Here is a 20,876-nt window from a genome sequence, read left to right as displayed (position 1 = left end):
TTTGAACGTAAACAAAGCGTTCGTCAATGTTGAATTTCTCGCAAAATAAGAAATTCCGCTACTCAGCTAACGAATTGTTGAAGCATTTTATTTATTAGTCGTCTCCGAATGTCGATCTCGCTTGAGACTAACATAATTGCAACTCAGGAATTCCATCGTTACCGTAGCAAACTTAATCGAAGTTAAATCAATACATGACCCACATTCGCCAAACAGGGACCATCGAGAAGCAGCAACGGAGCAACGGTATTAGCAACGGACGCGTTGGTTCAATGAAGCACGTGACGGATGCTAATCCCTGGACATGAAAGCGTGGTGGAGGCGCCGACCGCATTAAGGTTTCGCCATCTGGCTATGGTACTGTTGCTGGAGCTTCTGAAGATTCGCACGGTATTTGTCCTGCTTTTGCTCGAGCTGGTTAATATTTTCCGAGCAGCGTTTGAGCTCTTTCGTAATGTACTCGATACGTTTCGCGACATTCTGTTTGCTTTCGTCCAGCTCTTGTTTCACCAGCACCGGGCCATACAGCTTGTAAACCTGCGGCGGGAGGGAAAAGGAACCACATTGAAGAGCGACCATCTGGCGCACGAGCTGTGGGCAACAGCCCCGTGCGGTGCACGTACCGTGTTGGTTGGTTTGAGCATCTGAAGCTCCTCCAGAATACTTTTGTTCTCTAGATATTGTCCATCGAGCTGCTGCTGTGTTTGCATGAGCTTCGAGAATTCTATAAAAGGCGAAAAACGGAACCGGTAGTTTCGACACAGGCAATGTTTGGGCGCGGGTCTTGCCTACCTTTCTGGGAATCTCTGAAGTGTTTCAGCTCCGAATCGAGCTTGCGTTGCAGCACGGCGGTTTCCTTATCCATTTTTGTGGAAAATCTCGGCGCAGCACAACAAAAACTTTGTTTCGTCTCGTGTGTTTTGTGGATTTGACACACCGATTTGACACACGCAGTGCTGCCAGCATTTTTGCAACGACTCACTTTCCCCGACCAAAGTGTGTACAACGTGCGCAGGATGATTTTGAAAAAAACGGGTAAACTAATATAAAGTTGAGTTAAGCCCTGTCCACACGCTACGATTTTTCATAACGATTTGCAACGGATCTACCGTTGTCAGTATTATGGAAACAGCCATGGAAGCCTTAGGTTTTGCTTTTCGGTTAAAAAACTTTAAAAAACATTGTGCTTTTCGGTTAAAAAACGAAAAAAGAACGTGCGAAGAGGTTACAGTGGTCGAGGAAACGCGTTTGGACAGGGCTTTACGGTTGTTTCATACAACTGATTTAGTAATTTAGTAACGGCTCATTTCGTAACTGTCAAACATAAATGAACAGCAATTGAAGAGCATCACAAAAAATAATTTTCAAATGATTGGAGTAAAATGAACCAACCGCCCGCTGGCGCTGCATTGCACAAAACGGTGCACACGGAACGATGCAGTTGCACTATGCACCGTTTGGCGGAGAGTCGATGCACTTCAATCAAGAGAGAGAGAGTGGCCGTTGAGAAAAGAGAGACAGTCTCTCCGGCGAGAAGGAGAGAGAGCCTGTTGCCGAACGAGCGATGCATTCTCTTCTAACCGCAGAATCACAGAATTTGAGCTTAAGCTGTTAGATAACGGAAAGGGCGAGAGCGCCGACCAAGACGAGAGACTCGCGGTCTCGCGGTTCACGCCAGAGCAACATCGGCCAGTTCCCGGTTACTATCGCCCAGATTCGAACGCGAAATCGCGAAACCGCGATCGACGAGATAGTGCTCGGTAGTGTTCACGTTCCGCGCTAGGTAACGCATCCACTGCGAACCCGTTTTCTTACCCCCCTTTTTTAGTGTACCGGCCAGCAGAGAACGTTTTGACAGGAGTTTACACTTTAGACACAATGTTGCCGCAAGTGCGTCGCGGTAAAGAAGGATTGTGCTGTAACGTTTGTTAGTTTTGCTCGTGCCCGCTAATATTTGCCGCTTTATTAGTGGGCTGATTAGTAGTAAGAAGCTCTCTCTGTCTCTCTCGCTCACTCGCGGCGGAATAAAAGTGCGAAGAACTCACCGCCGGAAGCATTCCCGCGGGAGACGCGGTGGACGAAAGGATTGTATAATCTTCAGCGGGGCAATGTGTTGTGACGGAATTCGGTATCGTCCCAGAATTCCGTACATTCGTTGGAGCAATGGTGTAACCTGCGGAAAATGTATAATCTCGCCCCGGGTACCACTTCCGGTGGTGTGCCGGTGCAACCGGAAGATGACGGGCCCGAGAGAGAGAGCGAGAGAAGGAGCCCAGTAAAAGCGGCGGCCGGTTGGGAAATCGATTTTCCAAAGCTTGTGAAATTCTCGCGCTCGGACAGAGGACGGTAACAGCGAGTGCCCTTTGGAACGGTTCCAGAGGACAAATGTTGTGAAACTAACCAAATAGACTCGTAACCACCCAAAATGCAGCACCGAAAGGAAGCGGCCCTCGGTGCCGCAGGAACTTCCTGGGAAGCGGTGATGTGGTTGCGGTTGTTTTGATGCTCAGATTAGACGGGGGGCCCGACGGGACGACGATGATTAGGAGATCCGTGCTGCTGCCTCTTATCACACCGTGAATCCGTTCGTTCTTCGCTCAGCACACCAGTGGCCCAACAGCGTGGGATTTCATCATCAGACCTCGGGCCGTTTGTTTTGTGGTTGCGAAAACAACAAGTTTAATAACGTTTGGGTGGACCTTGCGTATTCGCGAAATTAGCCCCCGTGTGACGAAATATTGCACAATCGGCCGCTGATTTTCATTTTTCTTCGTAACGAAACAGAAGTTCCTTGGTGCTGCTGATTGTTCTGGTGCCTCGCAACGCCAGCGGGGGGTTGACATATGCTCGGCAGGGGGGCAATGCTAGGCAACGGTAGCCCCCCATCAGGGGGCGCCAAGGGCTTGTGTGTCAGAGAGAGAGAGAGAAAGAGTGTGGGTTTACGGTGGTTGGCGGCGGTGCATTTTCCCGGCGCGACACGGCTATGGTTACATAACAGCTGATCTCATGCATAAACGTGCCCGCTCTCTCTCTCTCTCTCATTTTCTTTTACCGTTATAACCTCTCTCTGCTGGTTGGTTGGACACTCGACACTCGACCGGCGAACGGCGCTTTTCCCGCATAAACTCGCTTTCCTTCGCTTCGAGAAAAGTTAGTTTGTTGTTACGCTCTCGCAGCGCCTGCTTTTTGATGTTGTGATTTGGTCAGTGTTTTATGCTGCCTAAGAATAGCGGGTGGCCCCTTCCGACACAGCCGGCATCCATAAATAAGGGCCAGAGGGAGAGAGAGATAGAGGCTAATCTTCTTGGTGTATCCCAGAGAAAGAGAGAAAGAGTTTGGTGAAACAAAACACAAACCCCCCAAAAGTATGCCTTGGATGGGTTTCCTTCGTCCTTCGTGTGACATCGGATGACGGAAAGTTCCACTCTCTCTCTCTCGACGGGAAGAGAGAGAGAAGACGGATCCCTTCGCCAGACCGGAAGGCAACGCACCGTCAGACCATCGAGTGCCTCATTCGCATTGTAATGTGCACGCTGCTGCACATCGGGCACCCCACCTAAACCCCCCCGCCACTTGCTGCGAAAGTGCAGATGCACATTTTTGGCAACCCGCTGCAGTTTGCTCGTGAATGCGTGCTGCAGGCAGAAACGAGACGGAAAGAGAAGGTGCAGGCGAACTAAAAGTGTCTTGTGAAAAACGAACTGAAACCGTTTTACTACCGTTTGCTGCGGCGCGACCTGCCATCGTCTCGGTTCCCTCCGACAAGAATGTGGTGCACAGCACCACCAAGGCACCACCACGGCGAGTCGTCCGTTTTCTTTGTGCCCCCATGTTGTGGCATTGTAACCGTTCTCGCACTGTTTCCTTTTCGGTTCCGTGAAGTGTTTTTTTCGGGGGAAACTGTGCATTTTTGCGTACTCGATCAGAGTGCGCGACGACAAGGACGACGATCAGCGAGACGGGTTCGTCGTTGCTCCCCGGCCTGCTTTAACCTTGCGTTGGTCCCGCAAGACAGAAGGTGCGAGAGGTTGCAGCCAACTCGCTAACCATCCTTTAATGTGCTTTTGCTGTGCCATTGTGACATTGAAGATGGAAGACGAAACTGGCTCCAACAGAGCGCTCAAGCGCCTAGAGGCACCGAAAAGAAGCAGCAACCGTCCCGCGGCCGGCTTCACACTAATTCCGTAGCGCACCGCAGAGCGCCCCAGTCTTCGCCGCCGCCGCCGCCGCCGGAGCACGTGAGTGAGCTGTCGTGTCGTCGTCGCTGATTATGCAACGGCGGGGGGGGCCACAGCACAGAAAGGGGCGAAGAAAATACAGAACCGGCGCGCGGAGGGTTACATTTTACGACTCGTGGTCCGCAGTTTGCCGTTTTTACAGTTTGCAGTTCGGCGCTTTTTTACCTTCAGGAAGGACGACGGAATCGAAGGAACGGATTGGTTCGTTCCGTTTGGACGTGTTGGGGTCGATCGCGACAAATGGCCGGACGGCCGGAAGCGAGAATCGAGAAGAAGAATCCGGGCCTGCCGCTCGTTCTGTGCGCAACCTTCATAGGTGGGGGGGCAAGGCTGGCTGGGATGGTGGCCGGCGCCTGACTTCCCCCCCCGGTGTGATCGTTCGCAGAGGCGAGGGCCCGTGCCAACCAGACGACGACGGGTGTTCGGCTTTCGGCTCGCTGGTTCGTCGTGGACAAGGACTCGCGAGCAGCTACTAGCAGCATCAGTCAGCAGCAGTAGAGTGGTGTTGCCGTTCGCCCCGTCAAGCTACTGCTGCTGCTACTGTCGTGCCGGCCGACGACGAGGACGAGGAAGGTGCTGAGTGATTATCTAAGTGCGCGCGTTTGGCGAGCCATTCGGACGTTGCGGATACACAGAGTGAAATGGCCGCGATCGGGGCACGCGTTAGGTGTGATCGTGAAAGTGGTCCCATCGTTTCCAGTGTTTCCAGCTGCCCGTGAACTCCGTGAGCGTCCAGTTGCGCTATATGTCTTACAGTTTTCCTCTTCTCGGTTACAGAGATCGATTCGGTGGGGTCTGCGCCGACTTAGGGGGGTGCATGTGTGAGAAACGGGTGGGAGATTAGTGTGAAAGTGGTTTAGTGAAGTTAGTGAATTAGAACAGAGCAAGTCTCATCAACGATCCGCGTGGGCCACCGTAACCAATAGTCTCCGTAGCCGCCAAACCTGCCCGAACCGGCCACCGATCGAACGAAACGGGGTGTGTGCCTGTCAGCAGTCCGAACAGCACCAGAAGTGGCCATCCCGTCGCTTCGCTTGCCCGTCGCCGTCGTCCTAGCGAAAGGATAGCGTGTCTGGGACCGTATCGCACACCGCACCGGAGCTTCAGCCCTACGAAACAGCTAAATGGCGAAGGGGGCGAAGAAGAAAACCAAGTGGGTCTCGTTGTCGCTGGACGGTGCCAACACAACGACCTCCTCGGGCGGACCCGGGTCCGACAGCGAGCAGCATCACCACCACGGTAAGCAACGCATCGTCCCGAATCTGGAGCTGAACGGGAGCGAAAAGCATACAATGTCTGGTCTCGAAGTCGCTGCATTGGTCTGCCGGTCGGAGTTTCTTGTGATCCAGAAATAAACGCATCACGTGGTGGTGTCGAGTCGATGAGACAGGCATCGTTAGGCAGCGTGCAGACGGGTGATCCGAGGATCACCGATCTCTGTGCATGTGGAGTTGTCTTCGATCTCTCCTTCGCTTCCCTGTAAAGCGCAATGGAATAACTTAACACTGCCCGAAGCCGCCCATGCTGCTGGCTGGCCGGTGTTGTTGATCCAGCCAATTAACCGGCCGGCTCCGTGGATGCTGCTGCTGCTCTAGTTGCCTCTGTGCGCCGTGCTCATTATGATCCACTTTCTAATCAGCGGCCGGGTGAGCCGTAAGGTTCGGACTCACCTGACTTCGAACCCGGCCGGAAGCGAGTTTAAGGTTCATCCACTCCGCCGAGCGTGATGGATTCGTTCGGAGTCGCGTGGTTCGCCGTCGAGAGATAAGATATGCGCCCCAAAGGGAGAGCACCACATGTGTTGTGGTGGCCACCGAAGGGTCTCGGTCACAAACCGCTCCGTGCTCGCGCTTGGCATCTGCCGTCCAGACCGTTGGTAACGGCCCGCCGTCGTTAAAATAGAATCAGACATGCCATGGGCTACGCTTCCCGTGTCCAAATACCGTCCTCTACGTACGCATCTCGTCGGCGCATACCGTATGCTTATCTGAAATGGAAAAGAAGGACACAACAAATGTGAGAAGGAAGGAATATGGATCGAAGAATGACGAAAGAGGCAGCGCACGGATTGATTAAATAACGCCGGTTTTGGGCTGCCGGTCCAGTTCTCACTCTCGGTTCTCTATCTTTTATCGCTCCCGAAGTCTTGCATCATCCCCCCCCCCGGCCCACCGGGGGCCGGTAAGAGCAATGGTGGCGCTTGATTACATCAGGTTTGTGTACCGTTCTAGAGGAGTGTCCCCGTGCGCGATAAGTGCGCGATTTCGGGGCCCGTCTGGGTCGACAGCTCCAAGGGGTTTCTTCTAAAACCCCTTACGTAAGTGGCCGCGTGATTATGTGGGTCACCCGCTTTCCCGCTTTTTGGGATAATTGACCGACGTACGTGGATGCTGCTGCTGTCCGGCTGCTGAGCTGAGGGCATTCCACCTTTGGCTCGACATTTTCGTCCTCCGTGTAAGTGTTTGGCGCACGCAAAGAGTGAATGGTCAGCGGCGATCGATCGGGCACATGTTGGGCGGCTGCCAACGATGTCCCTAACGCGGCCGGGCCGTGCATATGAATAATGAGTTGAGTGGAATCCATCCCCATTAACGAGAGGCGGTTTGTGCGATGTCTAGAGGGACGCTGGGTAGTTCGTTCGTTCTACAATTTGTAGTTTTCCAATCGATCGATAGCAAAATCAAAACGAGTGGGTAACGTTAAAGGATCGGAAGGGGATCTCGGACGCAACAACAAATCCGCAAGAACGCCTGACCTGGCCGGTCACATGATGGCGGTGTCGTAAGACGCAACCCTTCGGACAGCGCCACCGTCGCGTTGGGCCCAGAGGATCACCCCCCTCGCCCTCCACCCCGGTCGATGCGAATGTTTTCCAATGTGTGCGGTGGCGCACACACCGGCACGGGACGGAGTTGACAGCCGGCGATGGGCGAAGGAACACTATTTTTGGTGACGCAAGGACTAGGACTAGGCGTGTGACACATCGCGCCACGCCACGCGGCGGACGCGGGGCAAGGGGACAAGCGCAGGCATTCACTCACCTCTCACGACCGAAGCAGCAATAGAGGTGCTCGGTTTTCGGATTACCATTTTAAAAATAGCTTACACTTTACTTTTCTTTTTCTGTTGCCAAATCTGTACAATTTTACTGTTTGTGCGCCTTTCGGGGCGGGCGGGACAGGCCAGGCAGACCCGGGGGCGAACAAGGTAACATTGTGGTCCGACAGAGCGACACAGAGAGGGGTTTCTGGGGGGGGACCCACAGGTTTTAATGGTTTTTTGAGTGCAAGAACCCGAGCAGCGTTATGGCAGCGCGTAATGATCTGGATTATTTTGCAGCGATGCTCCTTTGCTTGCTCGTGCGTGTCCTTCGGGTCGTTACGAGTTCATCCACCTTCTATAAATACGGAGCCTAGTTTGATCAAAACCCGTTTTTGGCAAGATGGGTCTCTTCTGTAGCAACCTAATCCAATCGGATACGATTCATTCTAGGTTCGCGTAACAAATCCTATCACCATGGGAACACCAGCACACTCAAGCACGGCAGCAAAGAGTCACCGCTCAGCGGCGGTGGTGATGGAGCGGTGAGCCTGCCGGGCAGTCTAAACACCGCCACGGCCACGGAACAGGAACAGAGTGGCCACCGGACTGATACCAGCGGTGACTCGGCTAACGGGTCCGGCTCGGAACGACGCCAGTCGGCGCCCTATCATAAGCGAAGACCCCAATCGTACTACTCGGACCGGCGCAGCTGGAACTACAGTAGCTTCAGCAACGGTGGCCGAAACCACTACGGTTACTACGGAGCAGCGAACCGCAGATCGTACTACGACAGCCATGGCAGAAGGGCAGCACCGCAGCACGCTGGCCGGCCCGAGGACGATGGCACGGCCAGCAAAACGACCACCGCCAACGAAGGTGGAGGAACCAATACGATAAACGATGGTAAGACGGTGGCGCCCGTTTCTCCGCACGATTCCGATCGCATTCATTCCCCCCCTCACAGATGAGTACACGAGAATCACCACTCCGCGGCAGGATGTCCTGTTCAAGAAGGGGTACCTTTCGCGACCGAAACCGACGACGGGGACGACGACGGCCAGCACGTCGAACGAGAACACGGCGTCCAGTTCGATCGCCGGGACGACCGGCAGCAGCAGCAGCGAGGGCAGCGATGGTGGAAACGGTGGAGGCAGCAACAGCATTTCCACGACCGAGTCCATCACGTCCGACTACGGTGGGTCGTTCGCGGCCGCCGACTCCTACCCGATCCCGTGCCTACCGTACGGGTACTTCACCGAAAACGGTGTACTTGTGATGAACGGTAAGCACTGTAAGGGGTAAGGGGTAACGGTAACAGGCTGTGACCGATTCCGTTTCCTTATAGGTTTTGCTGTCGACAACAATGGATACTCATACTTCAACGGTGGCCAGACGTACATCTATCCTCCGAACTTCAGCAACTGCCCGCAGCAACAGCAATCGGTGGTAGCGGATGCCGAAGTGCCCGGTGTGATCTACACCGACGATGGAACGATCGTGGCGGAACCGATCGATGGATTGGCGATAGCCTCTTGTTCAGATGGCTCAGAAGTCCCAGGATCAGTAATACCCAGGGAGGACGCGACTCCCGCAATGAATTCAGTGGAGGCTCCCGATTCGGAGACGGCAGTTCCGGATGGGTTCATGGTGCCAGTTTGTACCGATCCGGTCGCTCCTGCAGACGGCGGTACACTAACGGGGACACCGGGCGACGAAGCGTTGGAACTGGAGGAAGGATGCTATCAGTTCGGTGATACGACCTACGATATGGCACAGTTCTGTAGCTCGCTCTACTACCAGCCACCGTGGTTCATGGGCCACTACGGAATGTACGACGATGGTAGGTGCCTTTAGGGATGTTGTGCTTTCGTCCTATCTAACGGCCTTATTTGCATATAGGAACGCCAACGGCCGCCCCGGAATACCTGCTGCCCAACGGAGAGGTTTACACGCATCAAACGGGGTTCAGGAAGCGCAAGAAACGTTTCCGTAACATCGACGAGGTAAGAACATCCGGCTGGGATCGTTGGATTACTTTCTCGATCGCTAATCCTGCCTTATTTTCGTTACTCAGCTGGACGAAAGCGGTACCTGCATCGGTACCGGCGATGTGCCGGCACCGCCCTTGGTGAGTTTGAATCTAAATTTGAACCTGAAATAGAAACTAACCTCAGCAACCTTGGCACTTCCTTCCCACAGTACGGCAACGCCACGTTTGAATGTAACTTAGTTCCTACCGAGCAGCCGTATCAGCTGAACGCCGACGTACAAGAGTTTCTTCCGACCGTTCCAATGCCAGCTCCCGATCCGATCCCGACCCCGGTCACGCCGGTCGAGGCGGAACAAACCCTACCGCGATCAGCTCGAAAGGACACTGCTCAAAAGTCATCCAAAAACGCTTCCACCGTGGCCAAGCAAAGCAAGACGGCCGCCAAGAGTCACGCTATTCTGAGTGAAACCAATTCGGCAACCGTTTCGGCCGTCTCCGTTCGTGCGGAAAATCGAGCATCAGCCGCCGCACAAAAGAACCGCAAAAAGGATCTGATCGAATCAACGCGAGCGTTCGCCGAACAGAACATCGATCTCACGCGCCCAAAACTGGCGACTGGCAGTGGGGGAGGGGCGACAAATGATAGTGAAACTTTCTGGACCACCGTCCGGAAGGGTGGCAAAAAACGAGTGGAGCAGAGTTCACCGGAACCGCGCGTAACGGACGTGAACCATCGCAAAAGTCCTGCGCTTGAGCAGAGCGTCACGAAGCAATCGTCGCCGGTTGCGACGGTTGCGTTGGTTCCGGTTGACGTCCCTCCGGTGGCAGCACCGCCACCACCACCGGTGGCTACCGAGTCGGTAGCCAGAACCGCGAAGAGTAAGAAAAAGACACAGAAGCACAAAAGACAGCACCGGAAACCGGGTGGCACCAGCGGTTACCATCGGCAGCCGCTCGAAGGATTCCAGTTGATCGAACCGGAATTTCCTTCCGCGACCGCGCCGATGCACCGTGCGCGAGGTTGTATCGAGAGTGAGCCAACGGACCACCGTGATGAGGCGGAAGATGATGACGAACGCCACGATGATGATCTGATGACGGCGGGCGAGAACGATGATCCCGAAGTAAGCACCAAATGGCCGGTGGTGGAAGTGGTGGCCGGCGACGAACTGATATGTGATATGACCGTGCAGGAGGATGTTCCCCACGAACCGGAACCTGAGCCACTAGAACCGATCGTGCACGAAAGACACCGTGAGTGCAGCGAGGCTCCGGTGGCCGCGAGCACCCTTCATGAGACTGAGACTGAGCAGGAGCGTTCGACGGAACTCCTGGACAATATTGCAATACCGGTGGTGGACGACGGGAAAGATGGTCCAAGCACAGAATCAACGGCTAAGGCCATTGCAGGGGTGATGCTTGAGCAACGGGAACAGGAACAGGAGGTCCTGCAGGAAAACATCAACACGCCAACCGGCGACGGAGCGGTCGCGGAACCTTTGCTAACCATTGCTGCCAAACAACCACGGTCACCAGCCACGAGCGACAAGGACGAGGACGACGAAGAGGATGATCGTGTGGAACGTCGGGATCTGGCCGCGGGGAAACGGGACAGTGTGTCCGGTGGCTACACGGAAAGCATCGACTCCGGTCTCCAGAGTCCGGCACCGTGCGGATTGGCTTCACCGGAAGCATCGTCCTTGGTGAGCTCGCTCGAAAGCGAACCACCAGGAACCACGGGGAGCCAGGAGCCACTGCGCACAGTGGAACCGCAGCAACCGTTGAGCCAGCTCGTTGGCCGATGGCTCTCCCGTAAACTGGAGGTACACGATCCGGACGAGGTGTTTGTGTTGCCGCACAGTAATCCACTGTTGATGGAGCGCCTGCAACGGTTCCAGCAGCTCCAGTGTGGCCGTAACCGTCTCACTTCCGATGCGTACGAATCGGAGGGGGTGGACGATGAAGCGGACGATGACGACGACGACGGAGATCGGTCGCCGGATACCGATAGCGACTACATGAGTGACGGCCAGGGACGGCTCGATGCTGGGGATGGAAGCACCGGCACCAGCAATCCGAACTCTCCGACCAATTTGCCGGTCTTCGCTGGCACCGAGCACGAGGATAACGGTGGTCACAAACTCAATCTCCACCTGAACTTGACCACTTCCGGTGTACTTAATGGGGGCGCTGATCGAACGATCGAACCGGAATGCCGAAAGGAATCGAAGCGCTGCCTAATCATGTAGGCTCGCGGTACTGAGAAATGCTTAAATCCACACACCATTGCCTTTTTCCACGCACACAACCACATATACGTACACACATGAAATTCCCGTCGCATCGTAACGTTCTGAACCGCGTAGCGCGTGTTGGTGCAGCTTTTTGCTCTGCTTCACCGACCCACCGGAAACCGGATCCGGACGGAAGGACCCAGGATCGCTCCATACGGAAGGTCCGTTCAATGTTCATCATCATCGTTAATGTTAGTAGAACGCGCGGTCAGCTTCCCCGGCTTCGTCCCCGCTACGGTCCGTGAACCTCCGAGCAACACCACCGGTGGCCCGCCGCTGCCCAGCCGCGGACAGCCCTTCCCTTCCCTCAAGTAGCAGTAAGGGCGCCTCGCCTTTCGCTCCGCCGTGCTCCGGGATGCACGCCGCCCGCAAGGTCGTTTGTAAATGTTTCTTTTATAAAGCGATCGGACGAAACTGAGCGAAAAAAAAATGTTTGATATAACCTCTAGTGCGTTACGTGGCCGTGGCCACGCGTTGAAGCCCGTGTTCCCGTTTGTCGGTTTTGTTTCCCGATTTTTTTTTTGTTTTACTATACTCGCATTAGTGGAAAGTTTTAAAATAAGAACCTGTCGACGACGACGAAGCCGCCGTCGCCGGAAGTGCACACCCCCACACAGCCTGTTGAATCGATGCATATTAAAGTGTAGAATGATAATTTAATTATTGAACTCGCAAGGGGAAGGAAGAAAGCAGAGCGTGCAGAGCAAGATAGAGAGAGAGAGAGAGACCTGGGATTGAAATTGACTACTAGAGCGTACAATAATAAAATTAATTAAACGAAGAGTTGCGGCACTGTTTGAGACAGTAGTGCGAACAGCGAGAAGATGAGACAAAAAAGGATGAATTAAATAAACGGAAAATCCCCACCAACAGCAGCTCAAAAACTGTTGGGGCTCAAGTTGCAAAACCAATCGTGTCACCAATCGGCTTCATTTTCCGCTTATGCGATCCGAAAGAAATCTGTCGCGGTCTGAGATCTGCGCGAAGAAGTGATCTTGAGTTGGCCCCTAAGGATCGTTCCACCGAGAGCTGGACATGGCTCTGTTGCGCTTCGAGGCATTCCACCCATGTCCTTGACCTATAACTAGCCCGCCATCAGCTGGCTGAGGACTCTTCCTCTCGGCCGGGCCGCGTTTCGCAATTAATCGGCCGTTGGTGTGTTTGTTTTTGGGACTGCTTTCAAACAAGCGAAGGTCAGCATAGACTTGGTGGTCACGCAAACAACTTGCCGGCTGTGGTTTATGTGTATGGCCGCATAAAAATAGCACACCCCCCGTCCCCTCCCCAACCCTGTGGTGGCTTGACCAATGGACGCGGCGCGCTGATCTGCTGCGAACGATCAGTCTTCGGTGGTCTTCTTCGGTGAGTCGCTTCTAGCTGAGCATTCGCTACGAGACCGAGACCGGCAGGCAACGGGCCAATTCGCCCGATCGGCTCGGGTGAAACAAAACGGTTTTCCATTTTTATTTTCACTCTCTCGCGGTACGGGTCACCCGCGGCGTTGGAACTCGGTGAAGTGCGATCGTGGGCTGAAAGTGATGACGCAAAGTGGCTTCCGCAACGTGCTCCACCTGAGCTACCGCGACTATCGGGCCGTGCCGGAGGAGCTGCGCGAGTGTTCCGACGAGATCGACGAGATCTACCTGAAGGAAAACCTGATCCGCTACTTTCCCGACTGGTTCTTCGATGAGCTGGCCCACCTACGGTTCCTGTGTCTGGCGGGGAACGTGATCGACACTCTGCCCACCCAGCTCGGTCGCTTGCAGTGCCTGGAAACGTTGGACCTCTCGGACAACTCGCTGCAACAGTTACCGCACACCATAGGGCAACTGGGGCGATTGACGAAACTGCTGTTGAATGGCAACTGGCTTGTTCAGCTACCGTCCGGTAAGGTGGTTCTGGGGACTGCGGACACTAGGGACGCCGCTCTATCATTCCATTTCCCTAGAGCTCGGACGGCTGCACAGTCTGGAGGTGTTAGAGGTGCGCAAAAACCGCCTCACGGCTGTTCCGGTCGCGATCGGCCGGTGCACTGCCCTGCAGGATCTCCTGCTAGACGATAACCGGACGCTAGTATCCATCCCGATGCGGCTCTTCAACCTTCCGCACCTGTGTTACGTGTCGGCCGAGCGCTGCAATCTGTTCCAGCTGCCGTTCGCCATCAACACCACCAGTCTGCGGTTTGTGCTGCTGTTCAGTGGCAACCACAGCCTCACGCACTGCCCGCTGCAACTCGAGCGCTTTACCCAACCCGACTACGAGGCGCTCGACGAGAGGCTGCGCCGCATCCGGAACCCGTCCTGCTACCGGCAGGTGCGCTGTCCCTCGGTGCCATACCGGCTGAACTTTCCCTCGGAGCTGGTTCGCCTCAGGGCGAGAGGTGATCCTCGACGGGGCACGCCACGATCGCTACTCGAACAGGCGCTCTGTGCTTGCAGCGGGGCCATGCCGAACGGCGCGGAAGAACCCGCGTTGGCGAAGGTGTCCCTGCCGCGGCCTCTGGCCACCGCGCTGCTGGCCGGGCCCATCGCCCGTTGCTCCAGTGTGCCCTGCGCGCGGCCCCTTTTCACCGAAGCTATTCTGCTGCTCGCCAAACGGTAAGCCCGGTGGCGCTCGGTGGAGACGCCCGGTGCTCCACGCGCGCTGTGGGGCGCCCAGGACACCGAGGCGCACGATTCGATCTACGCTACCATTCTTTTGGACCGTTGTTATATTTTGCCATTTTTTTTCCATAGCAAAGGGTACGCCCGGAACTTCCCGCTCAGTGCGCTGTTCTGTTCCGAGCGGTGCACCGATCGCTGGCATCAGTACAACTGTGATACGTACGAGGAATTCCCGTGGACGTTGCATGTGCCATGACGTAGCCCTCTCGATGCGCCTTGAGTCGGGGTTGGAAGGGAAAGGACAACACGCGAAACGCTTAGGGCCGGTGGCGATACTCGTCTGGAGCGTTCTGAGGTCACAGTTCCATGAGGCGGTCCCTCCTGCGCGTCCGATCACGGGATCGGTCCGATGGTCACCGGTCCGAGCAGGTGGCACTAACCGTTTGCCGTTTGAAAGCCTCTGTTTGGTGTCGACTGAAGGACAAGCTTTCGGCTCGAAAGCTTCACAGCGATTCCTGGCTAACGCAACTGGAAGAGCAGATTGGCGAAACAGTTTTAAGTATTCTAGACTTTTAAGAACGTGTTGTATTATTGTAATTTACAATACTAGTTACTAGATTTGGTTGGGGCGTTAATAAAGCGAACTGATAATTACACACATTGATGAGAAAGGCTCTCCGCACGAAATATTGTTAAAAAAATCCAGCAATGCCATTCGAACATCGCAGAACATTCTTTGGCGGCTTATGAGGTTCAAACGAATCGCAAATTCAAACTCTTATCCAAGGAGGAGCTGAGTGCTGTCGGTGGGCAAAACTCAGCTTACTGGCAACACTGGCGGGCTGTCACTTTGCACGCAGCTCACAGCACGAATGACAACGGAGAAAAAACAAACGCATTTTGTTGATTCGCAATTCTCGCCTTTTTATCGTAAATATCGAGTGAAAAACGCAAGCGGAACAAGGAAATCTCGCGCTCAGGAGGTAAATCTCGATGGTGGCGCAGAGATCGCTCCGCGGCAACGCGGAAAGTGAGAAGGAAAACAAAGCAAGCGGCGGCGGAGATGTGGCGTCGGCCGGTGGTGGCTCTCCGCCCTCGGAGGTTTCAGCCGGCTCGAGGCCAACGCGCAGCAAACCGTCCGATATGGCCGGAACCGACGCGGCTCGAAGTGTTGCCGCTTCACCGGACGCCACCGGCAGCAGCGATGTAAGTGGCGGCCTGTCCGCCCGTCCGAGAGGACTCATGACGCCGTGTGTTGCTAACGCGTGAGTGTGTGTGTGTTTTGCAGGGAATCAAGGAAGAAGAGGACGACAAGCTGCTGGTGATCGGAGATGATTACATGGTGCAGCGGCAGGATGGGTCCTGGCACCCGGCGCAACTCATCCAATCGCGCCAGAATCCGTGCGATCCGAAGCAACAAGAGTATTACATTCACTACGAGGGCCTCAATCGCCGGTTGGACCAGTGGGTTACACGGGACCGAATTTCCAGCGATCCGATGCCCGGTTCCAGTCCCACTGGTGACCGTGTGGGAGGAACTGGTGGGACCGTAGGCACCGCACCACCCGTGGCGGTGGATGGAGCAGGGACGGCACGCAAAAGCCCACTCGGAGCGTCCAGCACTCCGAACGCGAAAGATACGACGGTGGGTGCGACGACTGTGCCGGGTAGATTCGGGTTGAAACCGAGTTCGAAGGAAGGGACCAGTTTGCTACAACCGGCGGATCTTGCGCTGTCCGCTGACGGTGATACGGATCGGAAAATTACGCGCAATCAGAAACGGAGACACGACGAGATCAATCATGTGCAAAAGACGTACGCCGACATGGATCCGACGACCGCGGCACTCGAGAAGGAACACGAGGCCATCACAAAGGTGAAGTACATCGACAAACTGCGCATCGGACGGTACGAGATCGATACGTGGTACTTTTCGCCGTACCCGGAGGAGTACGGCAAGGTGGGCACGATGTACGTGTGCGAGTACTGTCTCCGCTATATGCGGCTGGCCAAGACGTTGCGCGAGCACCGGGCCACCTGCACGCACCGGCAACCGCCGGGCAACGAGATCTACCGGAAGGGCACGATTTCGATCTTCGAGATCGATGGCAAAGACCATCGGTTCTACTGCCAGACGCTCTGCCTGATGGCGAAGCTGTTCCTCGACCACAAGACGCTCTACTACGACGTCGAACCGTTCTACTTCTACGTGCTGTGCGAGATCGACCGTGACGGGCAGCACATTGTGGGGTACTTTTCGAAGGAGAAAGAATCGCCCGAGGGCAACAACGTGGCGTGCATCCTGATCTTGCCACCGTACCAGCGGAAGGGCTACGGCAAGCTGCTGATTGCGTTCAGCTACGAGCTGTCGCGGCGCGAAGGTATCATCGGAAGCCCGGAGAAGCCACTGTCGGATCTCGGTAAGCTAAGCTACCGGAGCTACTGGGCGTACACGTTGCTGAAGCTGATGAAGGACTACCGGACGACGACGATCAAGGAGCTGAGCGAACTGTCCAGCATCACGCAGGAGGACATTATCTACACGCTGCAATCGATGAACATGGTCAAGTACTGGAAGGGTCAGCACGTGATCTGCGTCACGACGAAGGCCATCCAGGAGCATCTGCAGATGGCACAGTTTAAGAAACCGAAACTGATGGTGGAGCCGGCCTATCTTAAGTGGACACCCCAGAAGCGCAACATTCCCGTGAAGCAGGTGAAGAAGAACTAGAAGGACGAATCCGCTATGCGCCATCTCGACACCAAACTATCCCCTCGGTCGTCGATTCGGTTTGTGTCGTGCTTCAACATTACTTTTACTCTACGATTAAACCACTGAACTGTCGCTTTAAATATGAATGTAACTTAAAAATTAAGCAACTGAAAACTGTTTTGGGTTTTAAATAGAGCAAGTGCCCGTTAGGGCCGTGCTGGCGGCTGCCCGTCGATTATGTGCTGTACGACGTCGCGGAACGTGGGGAAAATGCCACTCACCGCCGGTCGCTTATCGGCCGAGTGGCGTTCCGGTTGATACTTGCCCGTTTCCACGAGAAAGCCGCGCATGCCGATCTGCATCGCACCGAAACAGTCGTCGTTTGGATCCTGCGAAAGAGACATGGTGCGTTAGCCAGACTACCATTACGACCGCTGCAGCTGTGCCATCTTACATCGCCAATCATGACGCACTCTCCAACGGCTACACCTTCCGGTAGGGCGGAGCGAAAGAAATATTCATTCGGTTTGCCGATACAAACGGGAGTAACGCCGCTGCTGTACGCTAGTCCCTTCACGAAGCATCCCGGCCCGAGGGCGATCCCATCCGCTGCCTTGTAGTAGCGTCCTTCGTGAATGGCAACGAGCTGGGCGGCCCGAGTGCCCGGTGGTCGATGTAAAACGCGAAATGCTTCGTTCAGTCGTTCGTAACAAAAGTGGCCCGGTGCCAGTCCGACGACGACGGAATCATGGGGAACGTCCGGAGCATATGGTGGCGGCATATCGGCACGTGCATCATCCGTTAGCAGATAGTACGGGTTTAGGTGGTGCGTGCGGATGTAGTCGGCAGCGGCGGCCAGGGAACCGTAGATTTCTTCGCGCTCCAACTCGAATCCGATACGGCGCAACCGGGTGTACAGTGAGCCCGCACTTTCCTTCGTGGTGTTCGTCACAAACTTGACCCGCACACCGTGCTGACGGAGCCTGCAGAAGATCGTTCCCGCGGTTAGTGAGGCACCGTGATAGACACAGACCGGACAAACCTTTTGAGCGCTTCGACCGCTCCATCCGTCGGCTGATCATCGACGTGCAGTGTGCCACTGAGATCGATCAGAGCCATTTTAATCGGCTCCATTGCGGAACGGATCACCGCTGCCGAGAAATTTCTGCAACACATACGATTACCAAAGCCGGTTTGTTGTTGTTGTGCCGGTGAATTGTCAAAGTAGCCCGGTGAAAAGTGAGCAGTTGCAGCAAAACATGATCCAGTTTTACGGACAGTTTTTCAGTTTTTTACGGACTGCCTTGAGAGTATATTTGAGCTCTACTCAGCATCGAACGAATCGTTCGGTTGGTTATGCCTGGTCCACATGCTACGATTACGATTCGATATCTGCGTAACTGACGTCTCTCGGAGACGTCATTAATGTCACTGACGCAGATCTGCAAATCTGAACAAACGAGCATCAATTTGTGAACAAATTTCAAACTTCAAACAAATTTCAAGGGTTGATCTTATACGGTTTAGGCGTCCTCTTTTTAATATTTATTTTGATAACGTATGGGTCCATATGGTTTCCTAGAATGCATGATACGGTTGCATCAAGCAAGTGCATTACGCTGTCTATGCTAGCCCCCGCAGCGTTATCGCTATTCCTTTCCTCTTATCCTTCGCTAACCGTCGTAAAATACGGTTACCCTAGGAGGGACTTTTCGGATTCTTCCTAACCGACTTTCGTGGTATTTAACATTTAACAACCAGGTGCTCTGCGTTGGCCTAGACGATGTTTACGAGAAACAGTCACGTTCCCAACGCGGGTAGTCTCTAACGGTTCCATCAAATCTTAACTTTCTATATAAATCTCGTACAGTTGTTTTACTTCATCCCTTTGTCCCGTCGATAACAGGGCGGACGTATCAGTGTGTGTGCGATGATTACACACGGAAACACGCCTTGTATCCGTATCCGTATCCGATAAACTGATCATGTCATGAGTACGGCAGAACAGTCTTCTTGGGCCGTTGCTTTAAAGGATTTTTATTCTATATAAAACCCAGTTTCTATGAAAAATATATTTTATTGGGCTGATCGTTGCTGATTGTGAACTTTCGCTAACTGCTATCGTCGAATTCATACATTTTAGTATTCAAAGATACAAAATTCAAACTTATTCTAACCCAAACTTGAATGAACAAATGAAATGATTAATGAGTTTTACCCTTCGTGTGAATTTTCAAATGTCCTGCCAGATTGCCTGATTGGCTGAACGCTTTGGCACAGACTTTACACTTGTATGGCTTTTCGCCAGTGTGAGTGCGGATATGAATCTTTAGCTTAGATCGCTGTGCGAACCTTGATGAACAGTGAGGACACTGATGCAGTTGGTCCTCATTGTGAAATTTCGAATGTTGTCTCAGATTGCGTGGTGAATGGAAGGCTTTGTCGCAGACTTTACACTGATATGGCTTTTCGCCGGTGTGAGTGCGGATATGAATCTTTAGGCTAGATAAATGCGCGAACATTGATGAACAATGCGGACACTGATGATATTGGTCCCTATTGTGTATTTTGGAGTGACGTACTAGATCGCTTGATTGGCTGCACGCTTTGTCACAGACTTTACACTTGTAGGGCTTTTCGCCAGTGTGAGTGCGGATATGATTCTGTAGGTTAGATGAGTGTGCGAACATTGATGAACAATGCGGACACTGATACTGTTGGTCCTTATTGTGAATTTTCGAATGTTCTGCCAGATAGCCTGCTGAATGGAAGGCTTTGTCGCAGACTTTACACTGATATGGCTTTTCGCCGGTGTGAGTGCGAATATGAATCGTTAGGGCATGTGACTTTGTGAACATTGCTGCACAATGATGACACTGGTGCTCCTTATTGTGAATTTTCGAATGTTCTGCCAGAATGCTTCTTGAATGGAAGGCTTTGTCACAGACTTTACACTGGTATGGCTTTTCGCCGGTGTGAGTGCGAATATGAATCTTTAGGGCAGCTGACTGCGCGAACGTTGATGAACAATGCGGACACTGATGCTGTTGGTCCTTATTGTGAATTTTCGAATGTTCTGCCAGAATGTTTTTTGAATGGAAGGCTTTGTCACAGACTTTACACTTGTACGGCCTTTCACCGGTGTGAGTGCGAATGTGAATCTTTAACTTGGTCAAATCTGGATATGTTGCGGAACATTGAGGACAGACGTGCTTTAGAGGTCTTTTACGATGACTTTTGAGGTTTCTCTGTTCATGATCGAAAAGATCATTCGTTGTTTGCAGCTGTTGCTGCTCATCGACCTCTTCGTACTCTGATTTAATTGCAATTTGATTATCCTCTGCCTCGAATAAATCATCAGGTATGTTGTCACAACATTGATATGTCCTGTTCGCTTGATGAACAGTAGAACATTTTTGATTCAAGTGCAATTCCTTCGCCGTGTGAGTGCGGATATGAATCTTTAGGCTAGATAAATGCGCGAACATTGATGAACAATGCGGACACTGATGATGTTGGTCCTTATTGTGTATTTTGGAGTGACGTACTAGATCGCTTGATTGGCTGAACGCTTTGTCACAGACTTTACACTTGTAGGGCTTTTCGCCAGTGTGAGTGCGGATATGTTTCTGTAGGTTAGATGAGTGTGCGAACATTGATGAACAATGCGGACACTGATACTGTTGGTCCTTATTGTGAATTTTCGAATGTTCTGCCAGATAGCCTGCTGAATGGAAGGCTTTGTCGCAGACTTTACACTGGTATGGCTTTTCGCCGGTGTGAGTGCGAATATGAATCGTTAGGTCATATGAATTTGTGAATATTGCTGCACAATGATAACACTGGTGCTTCTTATTGTGAATTTTCGAATGTTCTGCCAGAATGCTTCTTGAATGGAAGGCTTTGTCGCAGACTTTACACTGGTATGGCTTTGCGCCGGTGTGAGTGCGAATATGAATCGTTAGGTCATATGACTTTGTGAACATTGCTGCACAA

The 20,876-nt window shown here is 53.4% G+C and overlaps 6 protein-coding genes across 6 annotated transcripts in view; 3 read left to right on the top strand and 3 right to left on the bottom strand.

Moving 5' to 3' along the window:
• Positions 1–72: 72 nt before the first annotated feature.
• LOC131216529 (probable prefoldin subunit 6) lies at positions 73–925 on the bottom strand. Its single transcript, XM_058211038.1, has 3 exons — positions 793–925; positions 624–724; positions 73–537 (listed from the first exon to the last, which is right to left on the bottom strand). The coding sequence occupies exons 1-3, from the start codon at positions 863–865 to the stop codon at positions 334–336; spliced, it is 378 nt and encodes a 125-aa protein (XP_058067021.1). The 5' UTR covers positions 866–925; the 3' UTR covers positions 73–333.
• Positions 926–5,219: 4,294 nt separating this feature from the next.
• LOC131215058 (uncharacterized) lies at positions 5,220–12,461 on the top strand. Its single transcript, XM_058209435.1, has 6 exons — positions 5,220–5,477; positions 7,731–8,183; positions 8,245–8,562; positions 8,626–9,120; positions 9,180–9,305; positions 9,355–12,461. Exons 1-6 carry the CDS (start codon positions 5,363–5,365, stop codon positions 11,517–11,519), a joined length of 3,672 nt encoding a protein of 1,223 aa, XP_058065418.1. The 5' UTR covers positions 5,220–5,362; the 3' UTR covers positions 11,520–12,461.
• A 641-nt stretch (positions 12,462–13,102) lies between these two features.
• Positions 13,103–14,804, top strand: LOC131215057 (leucine-rich repeat-containing protein 1-like). Its single transcript, XM_058209434.1, has 3 exons — positions 13,103–13,451; positions 13,513–14,161; positions 14,300–14,804. Exons 1-3 carry the CDS (start codon positions 13,103–13,105, stop codon positions 14,421–14,423), a joined length of 1,122 nt encoding a protein of 373 aa, XP_058065417.1. The 3' UTR covers positions 14,424–14,804.
• Positions 14,805–15,062: 258 nt separating this feature from the next.
• On the top strand, positions 15,063–17,043 carry LOC131205457 (histone acetyltransferase KAT8-like). Its single transcript, XM_058197562.1, has 2 exons — positions 15,063–15,373; positions 15,456–17,043. The coding sequence occupies exons 1-2, from the start codon at positions 15,161–15,163 to the stop codon at positions 16,896–16,898; spliced, it is 1,656 nt and encodes a 551-aa protein (XP_058053545.1). The 5' UTR covers positions 15,063–15,160; the 3' UTR covers positions 16,899–17,043.
• LOC131205459 (haloacid dehalogenase-like hydrolase domain-containing protein 2) overlaps positions 16,924–20,876 on the bottom strand; it is a 5,399-nt gene continuing 1,446 nt past the window's right edge. The window contains exons 3-5 of the mRNA XM_058197564.1: positions 17,923–18,330; positions 17,335–17,863; positions 16,924–17,269 (exon numbers count right to left, since the gene is read on the bottom strand). Of these exons, the coding sequence (XP_058053547.1) occupies positions 17,087–17,269; positions 17,335–17,863; positions 17,923–18,056 (846 nt within the window). The 5' untranslated portion in view covers positions 18,057–18,330 and the 3' untranslated portion in view covers positions 16,924–17,086. The remainder of the gene's footprint in view (positions 17,270–17,334; positions 17,864–17,922; positions 18,331–20,876) is intronic.
• LOC131205458 (zinc finger protein 888-like) lies at positions 18,450–20,839 on the bottom strand. Its single transcript, XM_058197563.1, has 2 exons — positions 20,429–20,839; positions 18,450–20,047 (listed from the first exon to the last, which is right to left on the bottom strand). Exons 1-2 carry the CDS (start codon positions 20,534–20,536, stop codon positions 19,085–19,087), a joined length of 1,071 nt encoding a protein of 356 aa, XP_058053546.1. The 5' UTR covers positions 20,537–20,839; the 3' UTR covers positions 18,450–19,084.

This window comes from Anopheles bellator, chromosome 1 (assembly GCF_943735745.2).
Source record: "Anopheles bellator chromosome 1, idAnoBellAS_SP24_06.2, whole genome shotgun sequence".
NCBI classification, from domain to species: Eukaryota; Metazoa; Arthropoda; class Insecta; order Diptera; family Culicidae; genus Anopheles; species Anopheles bellator.
Note: the sequence above shows the minus strand (reverse complement) of the source record. Positions and strands in the feature narration are given on the sequence as shown.

Excerpts from the sequence above, each read along its gene's own strand:
- LOC131216529 (XM_058211038.1), bottom strand. The coding sequence starts at position 865 with ATGGATAAGGAAACCGCCGTGCTGCAACGCAAGCTCGATTCGGAGCTG. Across the intron at positions 725-792 it reads CTTCAGAGATTCCCAGAAAG|AATTCTCGAAGCTCATGCAA; the intron begins GTAGGCAAGACC and ends CGCCTTTTATAG. Across the intron at positions 538-623 it reads TGCTCAAACCAACCAACACG|GTTTACAAGCTGTATGGCCC; the intron begins GTACGTGCACCG and ends CTCCCGCCGCAG.
- LOC131205458 (XM_058197563.1), bottom strand. The coding sequence starts at position 20,536 with ATGTTCGCACACTCATCTAACCTACAGAAACATATCCGCACTCACACT. Across the intron at positions 20,048-20,428 it reads TCAGCCAATCAAGCGATCTA|TTAAAGATTCACATTCGCAC; the intron begins GTACGTCACTCC and ends GATTTGACCAAG.
- LOC131215058 (XM_058209435.1), top strand. The coding sequence starts at position 5,363 with ATGGCGAAGGGGGCGAAGAAGAAAACCAAGTGGGTCTCGTTGTCGCTG. Across the intron at positions 8,563-8,625 it reads CGGTGTACTTGTGATGAACG|GTTTTGCTGTCGACAACAAT; the intron begins GTAAGCACTGTA and ends GTTTCCTTATAG. Across the intron at positions 9,306-9,354 it reads AAGAACATCCGGCTGGGATC|CTGGACGAAAGCGGTACCTG; the intron begins GTTGGATTACTT and ends TTCGTTACTCAG.
- LOC131215057 (XM_058209434.1), top strand. The coding sequence starts at position 13,103 with ATGACGCAAAGTGGCTTCCGCAACGTGCTCCACCTGAGCTACCGCGAC. Across the intron at positions 13,452-13,512 it reads GCTTGTTCAGCTACCGTCCG|AGCTCGGACGGCTGCACAGT; the intron begins GTAAGGTGGTTC and ends CCATTTCCCTAG. Across the intron at positions 14,162-14,299 it reads ATTCTGCTGCTCGCCAAACG|CAAAGGGTACGCCCGGAACT; the intron begins GTAAGCCCGGTG and ends TTTTTTCCATAG.
- LOC131205457 (XM_058197562.1), top strand. The coding sequence starts at position 15,161 with ATGGTGGCGCAGAGATCGCTCCGCGGCAACGCGGAAAGTGAGAAGGAA. Across the intron at positions 15,374-15,455 it reads ACGCCACCGGCAGCAGCGAT|GGAATCAAGGAAGAAGAGGA; the intron begins GTAAGTGGCGGC and ends TGTGTTTTGCAG.